The following is a 17,152-nucleotide window of genomic DNA, read 5'->3' on the forward strand; positions in this document are numbered from 1 at the left end:
GAGAGAGAGAGAGAGAGAGAGAGAGAGAGAGAGAGAGAGAGAGAGAGAGAGAGAGAGAGAGAGAGAAGGAGAGCTGAAATGGACCAAAATCATTCTACATTGATGAATCAGATTGCTTAAAGCCTTAAACTCATCTATTCAAGAGAAGAAATAACAACATTTAATTTCACAACCAGATTTTCTTGATGAAATTACAGCTAGAAAAAAATACCAAATAAAAATCAGTTGCTTTTTTTTTGTTGAGAAATTACAGGAGAAAACAAGATTGGAAGGGAAGAGTAGCCATTAAGGAAGCTTTACTTGAGTGGTCAATTGAAGTTAGGGTTTACAGAGGTTTCCGAAGTTAAAGTTTCTTTTTGGATCCATTAAGGAAGTTTTACTTGAGTGGCCATTCATTCTTTGTAAGCCTTCCAAGGGAGGAGTCACCATTAACGGCTTTACAAAAAGTTAGGGTTTCATGGAGGAAATGGGGTTTACAGGTGCTGATCATTTGGTGTATGCGAGGAGGGAAAATTCGCCATTAACGAAGCTGGGGAGACCTCCTGAACATGCTTTTCTATGGTGAAGGCATGGCTGGGAGACTCGTTGAGGTGGAGATGGGCTAGGGTTTTTAGATTTGAGCAACACACACACACATAGAGAGAGAGGACCTATCGTTTTTAGAGAGAGAGGGAGGAAATGTCGTTTTTAGAGAGGGAGGGAGAGCCGGAATGGATGAATCCCACCTACTTAGGTGGGTTACGGGTTCCGCCCAATATTACTCCCCCTTTTCCGCATCGGATATCGCATTCCACAGTAAAAATCCAACCAAACGCTGGAATCATAGGAAATATAATCAGATACCAATTCTTTTTCCCTATTCCGGCGATCCAAACGCGCCCTTTATGAGCCTTTAGTTTGATTTACGGTTTTCATGGGCTCCGTCGAGTTATTCATAACCTATATGGCTAACAGCCTAACACCCACCTATATACTTCCACACACATACACGATATGCACATACACACATGTATAGGGAAATGATATCCCCACTCCCCTATTTCAGTAACGGCAATCTTCTCTTTGCTTTACAGTTTTTAAATTTGTTGTTGAGAGAATTTTGGAAATTTTAAGAACCTTTGAATACTAATTACAAAAGTGTAGAGTAATGGGTGTAGTGCCATTATTGAATCAAGGTTGTGTGATAATTTCCCTATGTATATGTGTGTGTATCTCTAAATATTTCTTATTTCCCCATCAATGTTTAAAGGAACTATCGTAGCAAGTGTTTATGTTTATTGGTGGCTGAACTCTGAATAGTTCACTTTCAAGTTTCTTTACGTTTTTTGTTGAAACCAGGTACTCATTCTTTCTCTCTGTTTTTACCCTGGAGGAAACATTCATTTTATTTAAAGGGATTACTTCGCATTTTATTCAATCTACCTCCGGCTCTCACTTTCCTGCATTCCCAGTGGAATTAATAGAGAAATGCTGAGCTGGTTAATATGTGTGCCTTTTCTACGTGGTTTCCCTTTCCCATGCATGCTATAAGTGTGTAACATGGTTTTGATTTCCATTTTCAAGCCTCAATCTGAAATATCTGTTTGCAAGGAAAATTGGCGTGATCAACACATGATTTATTCTTACTATAAATCAACCATGCAAGTGTTGCTTATCAAAGCTAATAGCTTGGTTATTCTCATCAAAATGGATGTGTAATTACCTTGATACTTTTTGGGTTTTACAACACTAATTATTTAAATTGTTTATAGTTTTAGTCAAGAGATGCGTAATTACCTCGATAATTTTTAGGTTTTACAACACTAATTAATTAAATTGTTTATAGTTGTAGTCTAGAGATCAGGTGCATCTTTTGACTCTAACATTTCAGTTGTTGTTCAGAGAAAATGCAATTTATATCATCGAAGATGTTCACATTTTAGAAAGAATGAAGCTAGAGAGGTCTTGCGCTGCCAAGTGAAATTGGAAGGCAACATGGATGATGAAACATGTGAACTGGTTAATGGGGCTGAGCTTATATTAGGAGAAGGTACAGATAGCATCCGTGCTTATTTGTTGAAGGCAGTGAAGAACAACAATGGGAACGGGGTGTTGCTTTTGTCTGATATTTTTGGGTTTGAAGATTCATCTACAAGAGATTTTGCGTATCGCGTTGCCTGCAATGGTTACAAGTATGTTGCTTGACCTTATTAATTCTTGGCATCGCATAACTCTTTTTATTTTGGCAATTTCTCAGAAATTTGGAGTGACATTTGTATATGTAGTCTACATTCAAGGCTTTGCTTTCGGGCAGTCTTGTTAGACAAGCTCATTGTCATAAATTAATTGAGCTAAGAGATGCCTCACCAAATGACATCCACAGGCTACACAAATACAGTGTGCTTTCCAAAACCAATTTTGAAATCTTGGGATCAGAAGCCTCTTATGAAACACCAATGCATAGAGGAAATTCGTCTGTTCAATTTCTATTAGTCTCTGCTTGTTTCTTTTGTGAACTTGAACTGCATCTTTATCTGTTACCGGAAGCTTCCTAGTTTGGTGGGAAGCTCTCTTTGTAAGTTCTTGTCGCGTCACAAATTTACAGTAGGCTTGCTTCTTTCATGTTTCCTATCAATTGAGAGTACCCTTCCTATCTAGGGGATTATTTTTCTAAAAGAGTCTTCTCCTCTTTTGATCATGCTGGAGTGCATTTAAAAAATGAGTGTTAAAACTTGAAGAACTCATTTCAAGTTTCTAAGAAAACTAATGTGAATTTTTTTCAACAAACTTAAACATTAAACCTACATGAATAAAAGACATAAAACTTTAAATCACTCCTACATGAATAAAAACATGTAAAGCTTTGAATCACTAAAATCTGTAATTCTAATCAACCGCCAAATTTCCCTTTGTTACCTGTAATGCTAACCTACATGGCTACATTAACCCCTCCTCCCTAACCTTCGATAACCCTATCCTTTCAATACGGTTCTTGTTCACTTCCAATGAGTTATCTGCTTAATTTTGACTTTTGATAATGCTTTCTATATGTTTCTTCTTTACTTTCTTCTATTCAATTTCACTTCCCGCATTTTATCATTTGAAGACCCATCGCTTCTCGCACTTGCTTCTCACTTTGACAACTATGGTCTAAACAAGCATTGGAGCTAAGGTCTGTGATGTGTCCCTAGTTTTGGAGCGGTCCAATTTGAATCTTTCTATCTCTCAAATTCTTTAATTTTTAGGCTTGTTTCTTCAAAAGAAAAAGTTCGTCGGCTTGTTAGCTGAGATCCTATAGGTCTGAATATCAGAACACATTCAGAACACATTTTATCTTCTCACTTATAAAATGGTCTTTAGAGTTTAGACCACAGATTTTCTCTGAAAAGATGGTATGGAGCTACATATGCCATGAACACAAAATAAAGTTGAACTTGGTTCAAAGAACCTAAATCATCACAAAAAAGGACCTGTGCACTTTTTAACTCAACTGTAAAGGTGTCTGCATTCTAGTAGCTCATTTCTTGTTTCTTCTATTCATTTCTTCTAGTAGCTCATTTCGTGTTTCTTCTATTCATTTGAACCGTCTCGTGCGAGTCTTTTCATTAATAAATTATGATTTATTTGTTTAGAACGACCATGAGGAAAGTAACTTTTACTATCAATGGCGACAGACATTGATAGTAGGAATAGGGGGTACACATTTGAAATTCAGACCATGGATCTTGTAGAATGTCATGAGGGGACCCACGGTGTCTTGGTCCCATCTTGAACAGACATCATGTGTAATATAAAGGACTACAGGAATCAGCAGTTTAGCTTTTCTTATTTTTCAGAAAAAAAAAGCGGTTTATCTTTTCTTGACCAAACTCTTAATGAGGCTTGATGGATCAAGGCGCTAGGGTCATCTGATCAAGGTGTTATCAATGGGCACTTGGCCGACCTTGTGTCTGCCCTTTGTATCGATCTATCCGCTCATGTAAAAGAGGCAGGAGTGGGGCCCGGAAAATGTCTTTTAGGGAGGAGTGTTAAAGGAACTTCTTCTTAGCATTTTCTTTGTTAAATGGTTGTTGAGAGACTTATGTTCGTCCTTTCCTTCAATGTTTCTTGTTTCCTGAAAACTCTTCGTTGCACCTTGATCAAAGAAAAAGGAAAATAAAACTCCATCCTTGGAATTTGATCTGTTTATTGTTTTAGCATTTCAAAATCCTTTCCAGGCACGTTTACTTTCCATTCTCCAACGAATGAAACAATGATGCCTCTATGCCTATTTATAATCTGCAGTGTTCTAGTGCCAGACTTATTCCGTGGGAATCCATGGACGAAGAACAGACCCAGAACCCAGTTTGAGCTCTGGCTAAGCAGGCAACCCCCTGAGAGGGTTGCCAAAGACATCAACACCTCAGCCAAATGGATGGTTGACGAATTTGTGGCAGCTAAAATCACAAAGAAGCTCGGTATCATCGGATTCTGCTTTGGCGGTGGAAAACTGATTGAGACAATAGCCCAAGACAAGGATTCTTATTTCGGCATTGGTATTTGCTTTTATGGGACAAGAATGAACCCATCATTGGCTTCTAACATTAAGATTCCAGTCTTATTTGTTTCTGGGGACGATGACCCCCTTTGCCCTGTCAGTATCTTACATGACATGAAGAACAACATTAGAGATTCAAGGGTGGTGGTCTATCAAGGTCGAGGACATGGGTTTGCTCACCGGCCAGAATCTCCAGAAGACGATAAAGACGCAGAGGATGCATTCTTTGTAATGAGAAATTGGTTGCACGACAGCTTGGTCGTAAAGAACTAGTACTTGTTTGGAAGTGTATGAGGAGATGTTCAATGTCAATATTCAGGTGAACAAGTTGATGTTTTTTCTGATGTTCTCCCTCAGTAATCTAAATTGTGTTTTGGTAATCCTTGGGAAATTTTGTAACTCAGGTAGAAAATTGAAGTCTGCACGTTCCCACTGCTTCAACCAATGGAAACCATGTAAAAACTGTTAAATCTGTGGAGAGAAAAAGAGAGTAGAGTGCTTGAAGCATTTCGTACAGGGCATCGAAGTGGAATGCCAAGATCGCTGCTCCCAGCCCCTATTCACGTTTGTAAATATTGAAGGGTTTGAGTCGGTGAAGTTAATGGGCTTAAGCCCATAAGGCCCACTACACTTAGGTCCATTATCTATGAGCTTATATGAGGACATATATCCAACAATCTCCTCCTTATGTTCTACGTATAGCATGATCCATAGATAGATAGTGTGATGTTCAAACAAAATATTGAACTATCCACATCACATTGTCATAAAAAATCGGTAATCCAACTGAAAAAACACGAATACTTTTATGAACAACCAAGAGTTTCATATACAATAAACTCAACCCAAAAAGTAGTTTCATATATATATGAACCCCACTGCTCGAAGAAGAATTCATTCATGGGGTATGATTCTCATCAAGATCCAAAATAAAGTGTCACATATAAGTGAACTCTATACACATACAGAAAGAAGGCACTCAGTCTTTACAACTTTAGAAGATTTACTCATCAAGTAAGTCATCTTCATCAAAGTCGAAATCAAGATGCGCTCCTCCTTTTTCGCCAATTCCTGTGAATTACCAAAATGGATTTCATGAAAATGAATCTAAACAACAGTGTAAAGATGAAAGTATCTAGTTCTTCCTGAAAAAGAACTCAGTACAAATCCATAATTCACGAAAGTATCTAGTTCTACCTGAAGAAGAACTTAGTGCATTCCAAAAATGGTTGAAAAAGGTATTAGTCTCACTCTCACCATAAGCATCATTACCAAGTTTCAATAAAGAACAAGACCAAAATAGCTTGTTTTGCAAAGAACCATTACACCATAATTGTCAAGTTTCAATAAAGAACAAGATCAAAAAACTGGTTTCTTTTGCAAACAACCATTTCATGTTTTCATAAAATGTTAAGTCATCTTATCCATATTTGAGTCAAGTTGAATCATCAAGTGTGGAATGTTCAACCCTTCCCAAATAGGCTAACCAAGTTTGAGTTAAATTGTATCATCAAATGTGGAATGTACAACCTATCTCAAAAGAGGGTATATCATCAAGTGTGGAATAATATACAACAACTTTAAACATAAAGAAAACATATCAAGTGCTTATCTAGGGCCATACAAGGAATATCCGAAAATTCAAATTAACATGGAGAATGTAGATTAAGTCCATAACCTGGATAATATAAGTTAAGTCTTTTCTATAAAGGCTTTAACTTAATTTTTCTCTATCTTTACAGATTTTAATCCCATTTCCTTTACAATTTTGAATGTTCGAGCTTTATTCAATCCTTTTGTGAGAGCATCGGCCATATTATCCTTCGATCTCACATCAATCAAAGTGATAATCCCGTGTTCAATGAGATAATTCAGCATGTCATGTTTCAGCCTAAGATGTCACCTCTTACCATTAAAGAGTGAGTTCTTCACAATCGTAATTGTAGCTTGATTATCACAGAAGACACTTAAGGAATGAATCCTTAATCTAGTAAGTGGAATGTCCATAATCAGATTCTTTATCCACTCTGCTTCATCTGCAGCTGAAGCTCGAGCATATAGTTCTGATTCCATAGATGACAAGGCAATGCAAGTCTGTCTCTTTGACTTCCACGCAACAGCAGCTCCACCCAGGATAAATACATAACCACTGGTAGACTTACTGTCTCTTAATTCTGAGCCCCATGATGCATCAGAATATCCTTCCAAAATAGGAGGATGGCCACCATATCAAAGAGCATAAATTTTGAGTACCCTTAAGGTATCTCATCAGCCTCATAAGGGCATCCCAATGCTCATGGCCAGGATTACTAGTAAAACGACTCAGCATGCCAACTGTAAAGGCTATGTCTGGCCTAGTGCAACTCATAGCATACATGAGACTACCAATCAGTCTAGAATAATCTAACTGATTCACACTGTCTCCTTCATTAGAGATCAGCTTCTTGGTATAATCAAATTGTGTCTCAATCGGTTTGCACTCACTGCATCCCCATATAGAAAGTAGTTTTTCAATATAATGGGCTTGGCTAAGGAAAATTCTTTGCCTCTCAAAACTTACTTTCATACCAAGAATGGTGTCAACAACACCCAGGTCTTTCATGTCGAATTCTTTACCCAATGTTAGTTTCACGTCACTCACGACAGAGAGATCGGAACCAAGAATCAACATGTCATCTACATACAAGCAAATAATTGCGACCTTATTCGACATAGAACGATAATAAAGGCATTTATCTGAGTAACTTGACAGAAACCCAAGGCTCTTTACTGCTTTGTCAAATTTCTGATGCCACAATTTAGGTGCTTGTTTAAGACCATATAAAGATTTGTTTAATTTACAGACTTTATTCTCAAAACCTTTCATGACAAACCCTTCAGGTTGATTCATGTAGATTTCCTCTGACAGTTCTCCATTGAGAAAAGTTGTCTTTACATCCATTTGATGCACAACAAAATGCTCAATAGATGCCAAAGCAAGAAGAATTCTTATCGTAGCCAAATGACAGACCGGTGAGTAGACATCAAAGTAGTCTATCCCACTCACTTGAGTATAGCCCTTAGCTACTAAACGTGCTTTATATCGAGCTATAGATCCGTCAGGATTAAATTTCTTCTTCAATATCCATCTACAGCCCACAGTCTTGGCCCCTTTTGGCAAATCGACTAGCTGCTAAGTTAGATTTTGTAACAGAGAGCTCATTTCATCATTAATGGCTTCTGCCCACAACAAAAAGTCCCTAGATCTCATCGCTTCCTTATAGGATGATTGATCATTCTCTAAATGGTAGGTCACAAAGTCCTCACCAAAATTTTTGGGTACTCTATCTCTTGTAGAAACTCTTACAGGAACTGACTCAGATATCAATTTGGGACTAGTGTCAGAAGTAACTGGTTTAGACTCAACCGGCAATTCTGTAACCACCTCTATATCGCCTGGTATGGTCAAACCCTGATCTCTGAGAAATTTATTCTCAAAGAAAACTGCATCTCGAGATTCTATAACCATACTGGTTGATAGATCCAAAAACCGATCAGCAGCACTATCTTCTGCACCTCCTAGATAAACACAAGTGTTTGTTTTAGGTCTCACTTTAGGTCTCCTAGGATCTGGTATCTTTACATAAGCAATACAACCCCAAGTCTTAAGAGTATCATATCTACAAGGATGACCATGCCATAACTCATAAGGAGTGGAGGAACATTTTGAGTGTGGTAATCTATTCAGGATGTGATTTGCAGTCAAAGCTGCTTCTCCCTAATAGCAATTAGGTATGCCGGCTGTCAATAACATGGAGTTTAACATTTCTGTTAACGTCCTGTTTTTACGCTCAGCTACACCATTAGATTGAGGTGAGTAAGGAGCAGTAGTTTCAAGTATTATGCCCTGAGAGGCACAGAATTCCTTGAACTCTGTCGAAGTGTATTCTCCTCCTCTATCACTCTTAACTCTCTTAATTTTCAGGTTCAGTTGCAATTCAACTCGATTCATGAAAACTTTAAACTTAACAAAAGCTTCATTCTTTGATTTTAACAAATAAATATGACAATATCTTGACATATTGTCTATAAATGTGATCAAATACTTCCGACCACCTCTAGTAGTAAAAATTTTAAAGTCACAAAGGTCAGAATGTATCAACTCAAGAAGCTGTGTGCTCCTAGAAACCTGACGAAAAGGTTTTCTAGTGATCTTAGTTTGAGCACAAATCTCACACTTGTCAAAATCATTTGATATATCTAAAGGTATACCATAAGTTTTAGCAAGTTGGACCATTTTCTTATAGTTTACATGTCCCAGTCTGTTATGTAACAACTTAGGATCAATTAAAGGTGAACGAACCTGACTAAGAGTCTCATTTGCTAAACTCAATCTATACATACCATCTATCAAGAAAGCACATCCAAAATAATAAGAGTTAACTGTTAAAGTTACTCTACCACCCAAGAAGGATGTACACATGCCAGCATTGTCAAGCAAACCAATGGAAATCAAATTCTTTTGAATAGTAGGAACTACTTTAACAACTTTTAAAGTTAATATTTTACCTGAAGAAATGGCCAGGTTCGCAGTACCAGTGTGAGTGACCTCTACATCTGCTCCACTAGCCACTGTAACAGTCTCCTTTACTTGGGTAATATCAGTGAGAAGTTTATTTGAGTTGCAAACATGACAAGTGGCACCTGTATCTAACCACCACTCAGAAGAAGTACTGGCCTTCCCTTTGTCCAACATGGCAACAAAACTTTTAGGCTCAGCCTTATCTACCATCATAGTAGCTTGCTTCTGTGGTGTGTCAGATTTAACCTTTTTAGGTTGCCTACAATCTGCAGCAAAGTGACCCCACTTCCCACAGTTGTGGCACTTGCCCTTCTTCTTCTTAAAGATAGGCTTTTTGGCCTCCAACTTATGGGTATCACTTTTGGTTGACTTGGATGACTTAGGAAATCTCTTGGGATATATCACAGTGTTAGCAGCTGACTGCTGCTGTCTAACCATCTCCAAGTTATTCCTAGCTTTGTTCTCATCTTCAATTCGAATGAATCATTTGAGATCATCCAGTCCCACTTGCACTTTCTTTCTGTACATTTCTGTTTTGAAAGAGTGCCATGCAGATGGTAACTTGTATATAATTGCACCCACCAGAAAAGCATCAGGTAAAGGAATGTTCTCATTGGCCAATTTAGATCTCAAATTTTCTAAATCAGATACTTAAGGAGTGATTTCTGGGTTCTCTTGGAACTTGAAATCCATGAATTTGTCCACAAGGTGAGTCTTGGACAATTCCTCCTCTTTCTTGAATCAAGCATCTAAATGATCCCAGATTTCTTTAGCAGTGCCAAATTTGCTTTAGGTTTCTACAAGACGATCTGATAAACAATTCAATAAGAAGTCTTTGCAGAAATCATCATCCCTTTTCCATTGAAATTCATCAATATCTTCTTCCGTATCAGCAAAGGTACTCAATACCGTATAGAAGACATTCACATATTTCAAACTGAACTGAGTCTTTCGCTTCCAGGAACTGAACTCAGATCCTCTAAAGGATTGAAGTTTGACCATCTCAAAGGGAATAACAGTCTTTTCCATTTTATAATCACAAAAATTAATTGAAAAAGAGTGCACCTGATTTGCGAATTGTGAAAACCCAAGGCAAGAACAGAATCGCGGACCAAATCCAAAAAACCCGAATCCGAGATATCCAAGATGTAACACAATAGCAAGAGATAACCACCAAGGTATTACCCGAGGCGAGGACAAACCAGCCAAGGCGAATACCCAAACCCAATGATAATTAGGATTTACTGGGGGTGAACCAAGAACAAAGCAGCAACCAAGGCAATTGGAGATTCGGCCCAAATTAGTGTCTCCGAAGTTTCGGCCTCCACCGAACCAAAAGAATCCCCAAAATCACCAATAATTCAAAAGGAAGATTGCTTTGATTTTTGTGGAAGACAATCGAACCTGGTTGTTGTCCCTTCTGCTATGTGAACTTCATGTGGAAGGAACTCATCCAACGAGAAAGGGGAAGGGAATAAATCCACGTCCAGTACCTTTCTTTAGGGAAAGAGTCCTACTCCCAAACGAATTCCAAATCGAGTGTCACTTCAAATCCAACTGCCGTGAGTGAGGGCTGTTCCCGATGGAAACCCACACGAGCAAGAGGGGCAGACTACTCTTTTTCTTTGGATATGGCTGAACCTGCAACTGGTTTTAGAAGCACTCAAAACCCACAAAGAATTTCAACAACTTTGAAGAAAGTTGCAAAAGATGGGTTCCAAGCACAAAGCAATCCGTTGGATTCTTCTCCAACTACAACCCATATCTTGCTTGAGAGAGAGTCAACTCTTCTCTGTTTTGTTCTCCACAGAGCGTGAGTTGCAGAGACAAGCACAAGCGAGAAGAAACCCACGCCCAAAGCTTTCTCCTATTGTGGTACAAAACCATGCCCAAAAAATCAGCTAGGGTTTAACGATCTTGCTTCAAGAATGTTAAATCTGTGGAGAGAAAAAGAGAGTAGAATGCTTGAAGCATTTCGTACAGGGCATCGAAGTGGAATGCCAAGATCGCTGCTCCCAGCCCCTATTTACGTTTGTAAATATTGAAGGGTTTGAGTCGGTGATTTAGTCGGTGAAGTTAATGGGCTTAAGCCCATAAGGCCCACTACACTTAGGTCCATTATCTATGGGCTTATATGAGAACATATATCCAACAAAAACATGGCTCACGATTAACTTGTATCAGAGGTCCCCACCAGTCCCACTAATGGGGCTAGTGAACTTTGATTTTCTATATGGTTTCAGAGCTCCTGCGAACTACTGGCCCTTGTCGCATTTTTGCATAGGATATTACTATCTCATTATCATATATTTCTTTGAAATATGAATGAATATTCAAATATTATTGAAATGTTGGACATGGGTTTGGAAAAAAAGGTGACAGGTTTGAAGTGTGAGAGTTCCAACATTACAAGGAACATGCTTGCAATCGGTCTCGGTAGGAATTTAAGGCTTTTGGGTTTGGGGGTGAAAAAGATGGGTTGTTTTGAAAACTCAAGGGGTGTTGTCTCTTTTTTCTTGTGGAAAGAAATGTTCTAGATGGGTTGCTGTTGAAAACTTGGGTCTTGTCCCATTTTCTTCTGTAAATGGGGTACAAGGTCTGCTTAGGCTTGTGTGTACAGGTGGGCGTGCGTGTTTTTAATAGAAAGGGAAAATATCTGCTATGCTTTTGCTTGTAAGGAATCTCTTATCTTTTGACCGAAAGTAGCAGATAGAGCGCGTGGAGGATATTGAGTTTGTGCTGTTCATTTTTTAGCTAATTGGAAAAATGTAACGTTGGCTGGGAAATGATTTTTCCACGCCCTTTTCAGCATTTTTTGCCACCCCACTTTTTTGTCTTTTCCAAAATGTGGAGCAAAATGCACCTTCTTTTGCTTGTTTTCCTCCATTTTCAGGAAATGGGACATAAAAGGGGGTGGAAATCTCACTTCTCAATGGATTTTAGGAGGTTTTGAATCACAAGGTGTATGGGGTTTCTAGAAACTTGAGAGCTAGTTGAAATTTTTTTTCTTTTGGCTTTGATGTGTTTTGGGTGGTGAGAAAGTTATCGCCACCGCCACGTGTATGGTGATTGAGTCTGGATATAGTGGGTCATCTTGGTCTGGCCTATTACCTTCAGTCCCACTGAGATTGAAAGATCCAAGCCATTGATTAAAGTAAGGGCTATCTAGATGGTGCCTTCTTAGGTTTTGGGAGGACTACCTTCCTTTTCTACAACAGTGCATTCATGTGGGAGGACTATCTTTGTTTCTTTGCTTGTTCTTTGGAATACAAGTATTGAAATTGCAGCCTTCTCTTTTTATTCTTGTGACAGTTCCTCTTTGATTTTCTCAAAATGAGAAATTATATGATGCCCGACCGTCAAAATAAAGGGCAGAGAGAAACAAAATCTCTCTCCCTTGATTTTTAATCCAAGGAAAAGCACCGTTTTTTACTTTTCCTTGGTTAAAAAACCAAGGCAGCAGTTCTTGTCTCCTTCGCCGTTTACATTTTGACCGGGCATCATGTAATTTCTCCTCTCAAATGTTGATTCAACAATACCTCAAAGCCCACTGATAATGATGAGAAAACATTGCATGGGGCCTAACGCTTGTGGTTGAGGCTTATATGGTTATATTCAATTAATGAAAGAGAAAGCATTAGAAAAGAGAGAGACGGTGAGAAAAGAAGCAGATAATAATCTTATATTTCGCACATTATCCACAGTTCCACACATCTATATAGTATATTATTTTGGGATTTGCTAGCGTCCATGCAGAAGGCATTTCATGGATGGTCTGTTGCATCTGACAGCAGCCGCACAGGCTCACTTTTCAGCAGCCACCTTGTGAATGAAGACAAAATCTGCTGAAAAGTGAGCCTGTGCGGCTGCTGTCAGATGCAACAGACCATCTGCGAAATGCCTTCTGCGATGGACACTAGCAAATCATTTCTTATTCCTTGCCCTTTTGAAGATGTTGCACCTAGGGTGGGCTGGCTCCAATTCTTCCAATGGTGGGGAACCTAAAAAAAGGGGTGGAGAACAAGTTCCAAATATAGAAAACAAACTGTGGGCACCCAAGTCATGCAAAAATGTGGGTCAGGGCATGTGCAAAGTTGCTAGGGCACATGCTTTTTGTCTCTCACCATCCCCGCACACCAAAGTACACAAATAATGAGCAACCCACATTTTCTAGACATCGATGCTCCTAATGAGTAGGTCTCAACATCCCCACATGCCTAGCCCCTCATTGGCTACCATCCTCTTTCCCTTTAGTAGTAGCAGTAGGATTTAACTTGCATGGACAATTTCCATTTGAGAGCTCCATTCTTCCACAACTTCATAATTGAAAGCCCAAAAAGGAAAACCCCATATGGCTGTAGGTCCCATTTGCAGATGATAAAAACAGGACTGTGTGGGTTGCCCAAAGAATGCACATGGGGCTGGGAAGCATTAAGTTCAGATTTCTTGGATGTCTTCCATTATAACTTTGCCATTTATTACATCCTGCTTTCCTAATATAAATGGGGGAATTTGTTTTGAATTAAAAGAAACAGGGAGATCAATCAATGAAAGCGAACTTGTCTTTGTGTCAATGAAAGCTAACTTGTCTTGGTGTCAATGACAGAAAGCCAGTGGCCAACTTTCTTTAAAGAAACAAGGGTATTCACCTAGAATCTCTTGACTAAAAGAAATGGGCTTTAATAAATGCTGTTAATAAGCCAAAGCAGATGATATAGCTGTACCAACATACTGTGTTATCAGGAAAAGAAGATGGGACAGATAAATATATATTGAAGAGTGGAGAAAAAGAATGCTGGACAGATATTCAATCTCAGGCCGAAGCACCCTAAAAAGAAGAGACTGACCAGGTCCGCTCAATCACCCCCCTCTTTATTGAGATAAATACAAGAGGAGAATGATGAGCAAAGGCCGAAAGGCCAAACACCAATCCCACTTTATCTCATCATCCACTTTCATAATCTAAAGAAAGTCAAGAACATGCATCTCCAACAAAGTACAGAAAAGAATTCATGGAGAAGTTAATGCACAGATGTATATTGAATGGAAGCCAGAATATCATGACTTTTCAATCACAATTTAATAAAGAGACATATAAGCATTCAATGTAACAGAGAATATAACAAAGACCAATTCAATGTTCATAAAAAATTTACAGGGTAGTAGTAGCAGAGGTATTTCCCCTTTCTGCCTCAAATACATCCATATTCAACCATAAAATCTTACAAACAAACACCAATTCACTTTAAACAACAAAAATAGAAAAGCCCCATAAGAAGTAACGAAAGAAATAGCAAAAAATTTGAAACAACATAAGTTTTTTTCCAATAAAATAAGAAACCCAACTCAAATCCTCATCTTTCCAATAGTAATTTTCCTTCATATCAGTTTCCTGTTTATTTTTCTTTCTGTTTCAATTCATATGGACTCACAAGATCTCTTTCTTTGTCTTGGATCTATAGATGAGTTTCTTCTTCTTGGAGCTGTTGTTGTCAATGGTGAGAACAATCTTGCCTGGCTCGCCGATCTTGAAGCTGTTCTTCACAATCGGTTCATCAGTGGCAATCACCTTTCTTGTCTTGTCTATAATCACAGCATAACTATCTTCGGTGCTAGGAACGAACTCCGCGCAGTAACTGACGTCCCATCCCAGAACTCGAAGCTCCCAAACAAGAACACATCCCTACCAAGAACAGAAATTCAGGAAAACAGAGAAATTTGGTGCCCAAAAATGATCTAAATGTGCGTTTTCTTTATATCAATCAAAGGATCAATCTACCTAGTTAAGAATAAAAGAAGCGTCTAAACTTTTTACGATAAGATGATAATTAATTGATTAATAGAAAGAAGGTTATAATGGAGAAAAAAACCCACCTCAGAAGCTGGTAATTCGACAGTATGTTTGGTAGCTGGCTTTATGGTAACCTCAGTAACAACATCAGTAGTGCTGAAATCTGAATCATTGTCTTTGCTTAAGCCTCCGTACTGAACTGGGACTTGTTCAGGAGCAATGTATCTATACAAACAAAACAGAGCAAATGAACAAAAGGAGAGGTAAATATACATGAAGAAAAATAGACGAGAATTCGAAGAAGTATAATAAGAAGAAGACTAGTAAAAGAAAGATTTTTCTTGCTCTAGTTCAAAGATTAGGCAAGTGACTAATTTATGCATTACAATAAGTTTTTATTTTATTTAAATTCATATCATTGGAAAAAAAATAGAGGAGAATAAACATGAAACCCACAAAAATATAGAGAACATGAAGGGTTTCCAACTAACTTGAAAAGGGTTTCCGTGGATTTGGATGGCCCTGCGAAAATAAACTTGCTCTTGGTCCTCTGAGTCAGGAATGGACTGATCATCCGGTTAAAAGCGAGATACCACCATGGAACATTGATGAAAACCTAAAAACCAAAAGTGAACAACAACAACAACAACAAAATATAGAAATTCAAATTTCAGAATCCAGCAAGAAGAAATTAAACAAAGGTCTGAATGGGCCTATTAAGAAATAAGATTTACCTGCTTCGCGACGAATTCTGGATAGTTATCCTGGAGCAAGGAAAGGGCCTGGTTCGTGGCTATTCGGAGCTCTCTCTTTCCAGGTCCTGGAGAATTTTTCAGGTCGGTGATTTGAAGCATGGTAGAGATCCCTCCAGGGGTAAAATTGAGCTGCTGGATACCCTTCTCCAAGAACTGAATTCTCCATCGTAGGAATTTCTGCCTCTTCTCCTCGTCAGAAAATGTTTTCATATACAACTCCTTGTTCTGAAACTCCCCATAAACATTGTAACAGACTGGGTGTCCTTCCTTACCAATTCCATACATGAAAACCACCTTCTCCAGATCGTTTCCAAGATCTTCATCAAGGAGCCCCTCAATCCCAAATTCCTTCCTCCATTGAACCGTGTTCTTGATCATGGCGAATGCATCTTTCGCCTTGAAATCCCTCGCACGGAGGAATTTCAAAAGCACTACATCACTCTTCTCATCACCCAGAAGCGGAATCCCCCATATGAATACCTCCTCTGGTGGTACTTCCTGTTGAAGCATAAATGATTAAATAACACCAACTCTAACAGGTGATGTTGGTTCAGTTGGTATCAGAGTGTGTCTTCTTCAATACCTAACATCTTATTAATATTAAACAAAAATCTCATTTATTGAAATATAAATGATCTCACCTCTGCTACAGCCTCAGGTGCGTCAGATTCCATTGCCGGAGTAGTGACAGAAACAACGGCAACAACAGATTCTTCAATGGCTTCGACCGTCTTGGCGCCATCATCATCAACAGTGGTAACAGCAACCACGACCGTCTCTTCCACCACCTCTGCAACCACAGCTTCTACCGGAGCATCGGCCTCCGCCGGTTTTTCTTCAGATTCCAGCTTCGGAGTTTCTTCAGCTGGCGGAGCAGGTTCTTCTGGAGCAGGTGGGGGGACATGAGATTTCTCATCTTCTTTGGGTGGTGGAGCTGTGAATTCATGATTTTTGAGGGCTTGTTGGATGAGTTGCTTGAGCTCATCTAGGGCTTTCTTTTCTGGGTCTTGAAGATCGGACACTTTATTGCTCTCCTCTTTGAAAGAAACCGATTGCTCGATCGTCAATTCATCTTTGGATTTCTTCTCATCGGAGGGTTTTGTTTCCTCCGCCTCGGGAGGTGCCGGTGGGTCCTTGTCTGTAATTTTCTCCATCGGAGGATCAGCGGCGATCAATACATCTGCCATCGGAAAATGGTATTTGAGAGAGAGAGAGAGAGAGAGAGAGAGAGAGAGGGTTTTGGGATTTTAGAGAGGAGGGGTGAGGGAAGGGCTTAAAATGGGGAAATGGAGGAGAGAATATTATTTAAGATTAGCCAGCGTATACTAAGGTTGTGGGGCCCATATCGGTTCCTATGTAACGCCGTAGCTTTCGCCGGCCGGCACGGGCAATCAGTGGTGGGTCCCACTCGCCAGCCAACGGTCAATTTTTTGTAGTGTTTTTTCGGCTGTCTCGGGGCTTTGCTGCGGTCCTGTGTGCTGTATGTTTTGTTTGCTTTATAAAAACTCGAGAGAAAGAATGCTCTTGGA

At 39.0% G+C, this 17,152-nt stretch overlaps 2 protein-coding genes across 3 annotated transcripts in view; one reads left to right on the plus strand and one right to left on the minus strand.

Moving 5' to 3' along the window:
* The window catches only part of LOC143888241 (alpha/beta-Hydrolases superfamily protein), a 15,000-nt gene extending 10,104 nt beyond the window's left edge, over positions 1-4,896 (plus strand). Inside the window, exons 2-3 of one of the 2 annotated variants that reach the window (XM_077392602.1) lie at positions 1,882-2,171; positions 4,264-4,896. In XM_077392602.1, coding sequence (XP_077248717.1) covers positions 1,882-2,171; positions 4,264-4,789 — 816 coding nt within the window. In that variant the 3' untranslated portion in view covers positions 4,790-4,896. Of the gene's footprint in view, positions 1-1,870; positions 2,172-4,263 lie in introns of both variants that reach the window. The other variant, XM_077392603.1, reaches the window with a different exon arrangement.
* Positions 4,897-14,197: 9,301 nt separating this feature from the next.
* On the minus strand, positions 14,198-16,913 carry LOC143888242 (patellin-3-like). The gene is made up of 5 exons (XM_077392604.1): positions 16,265-16,913; positions 15,603-16,121; positions 15,360-15,484; positions 14,952-15,093; positions 14,198-14,760 (listed from the first exon to the last, which is right to left on the minus strand). Exons 1-5 carry the CDS (start codon positions 16,808-16,810, stop codon positions 14,506-14,508), a joined length of 1,587 nt encoding a protein of 528 aa, XP_077248719.1. The 5' UTR covers positions 16,811-16,913; the 3' UTR covers positions 14,198-14,505.
* Between the last annotated feature and the right edge of the window lie 239 nt (positions 16,914-17,152).

The sequence above is a fragment of the Tasmannia lanceolata genome, unplaced genomic scaffold (genome assembly GCF_043159265.1).
Source record: "Tasmannia lanceolata isolate RefF3 unplaced genomic scaffold, GAP_Taslan_0.1 ptg000012l, whole genome shotgun sequence".
Lineage (NCBI taxonomy): Eukaryota > Viridiplantae > Streptophyta > Magnoliopsida > Canellales > Winteraceae > Tasmannia > Tasmannia lanceolata.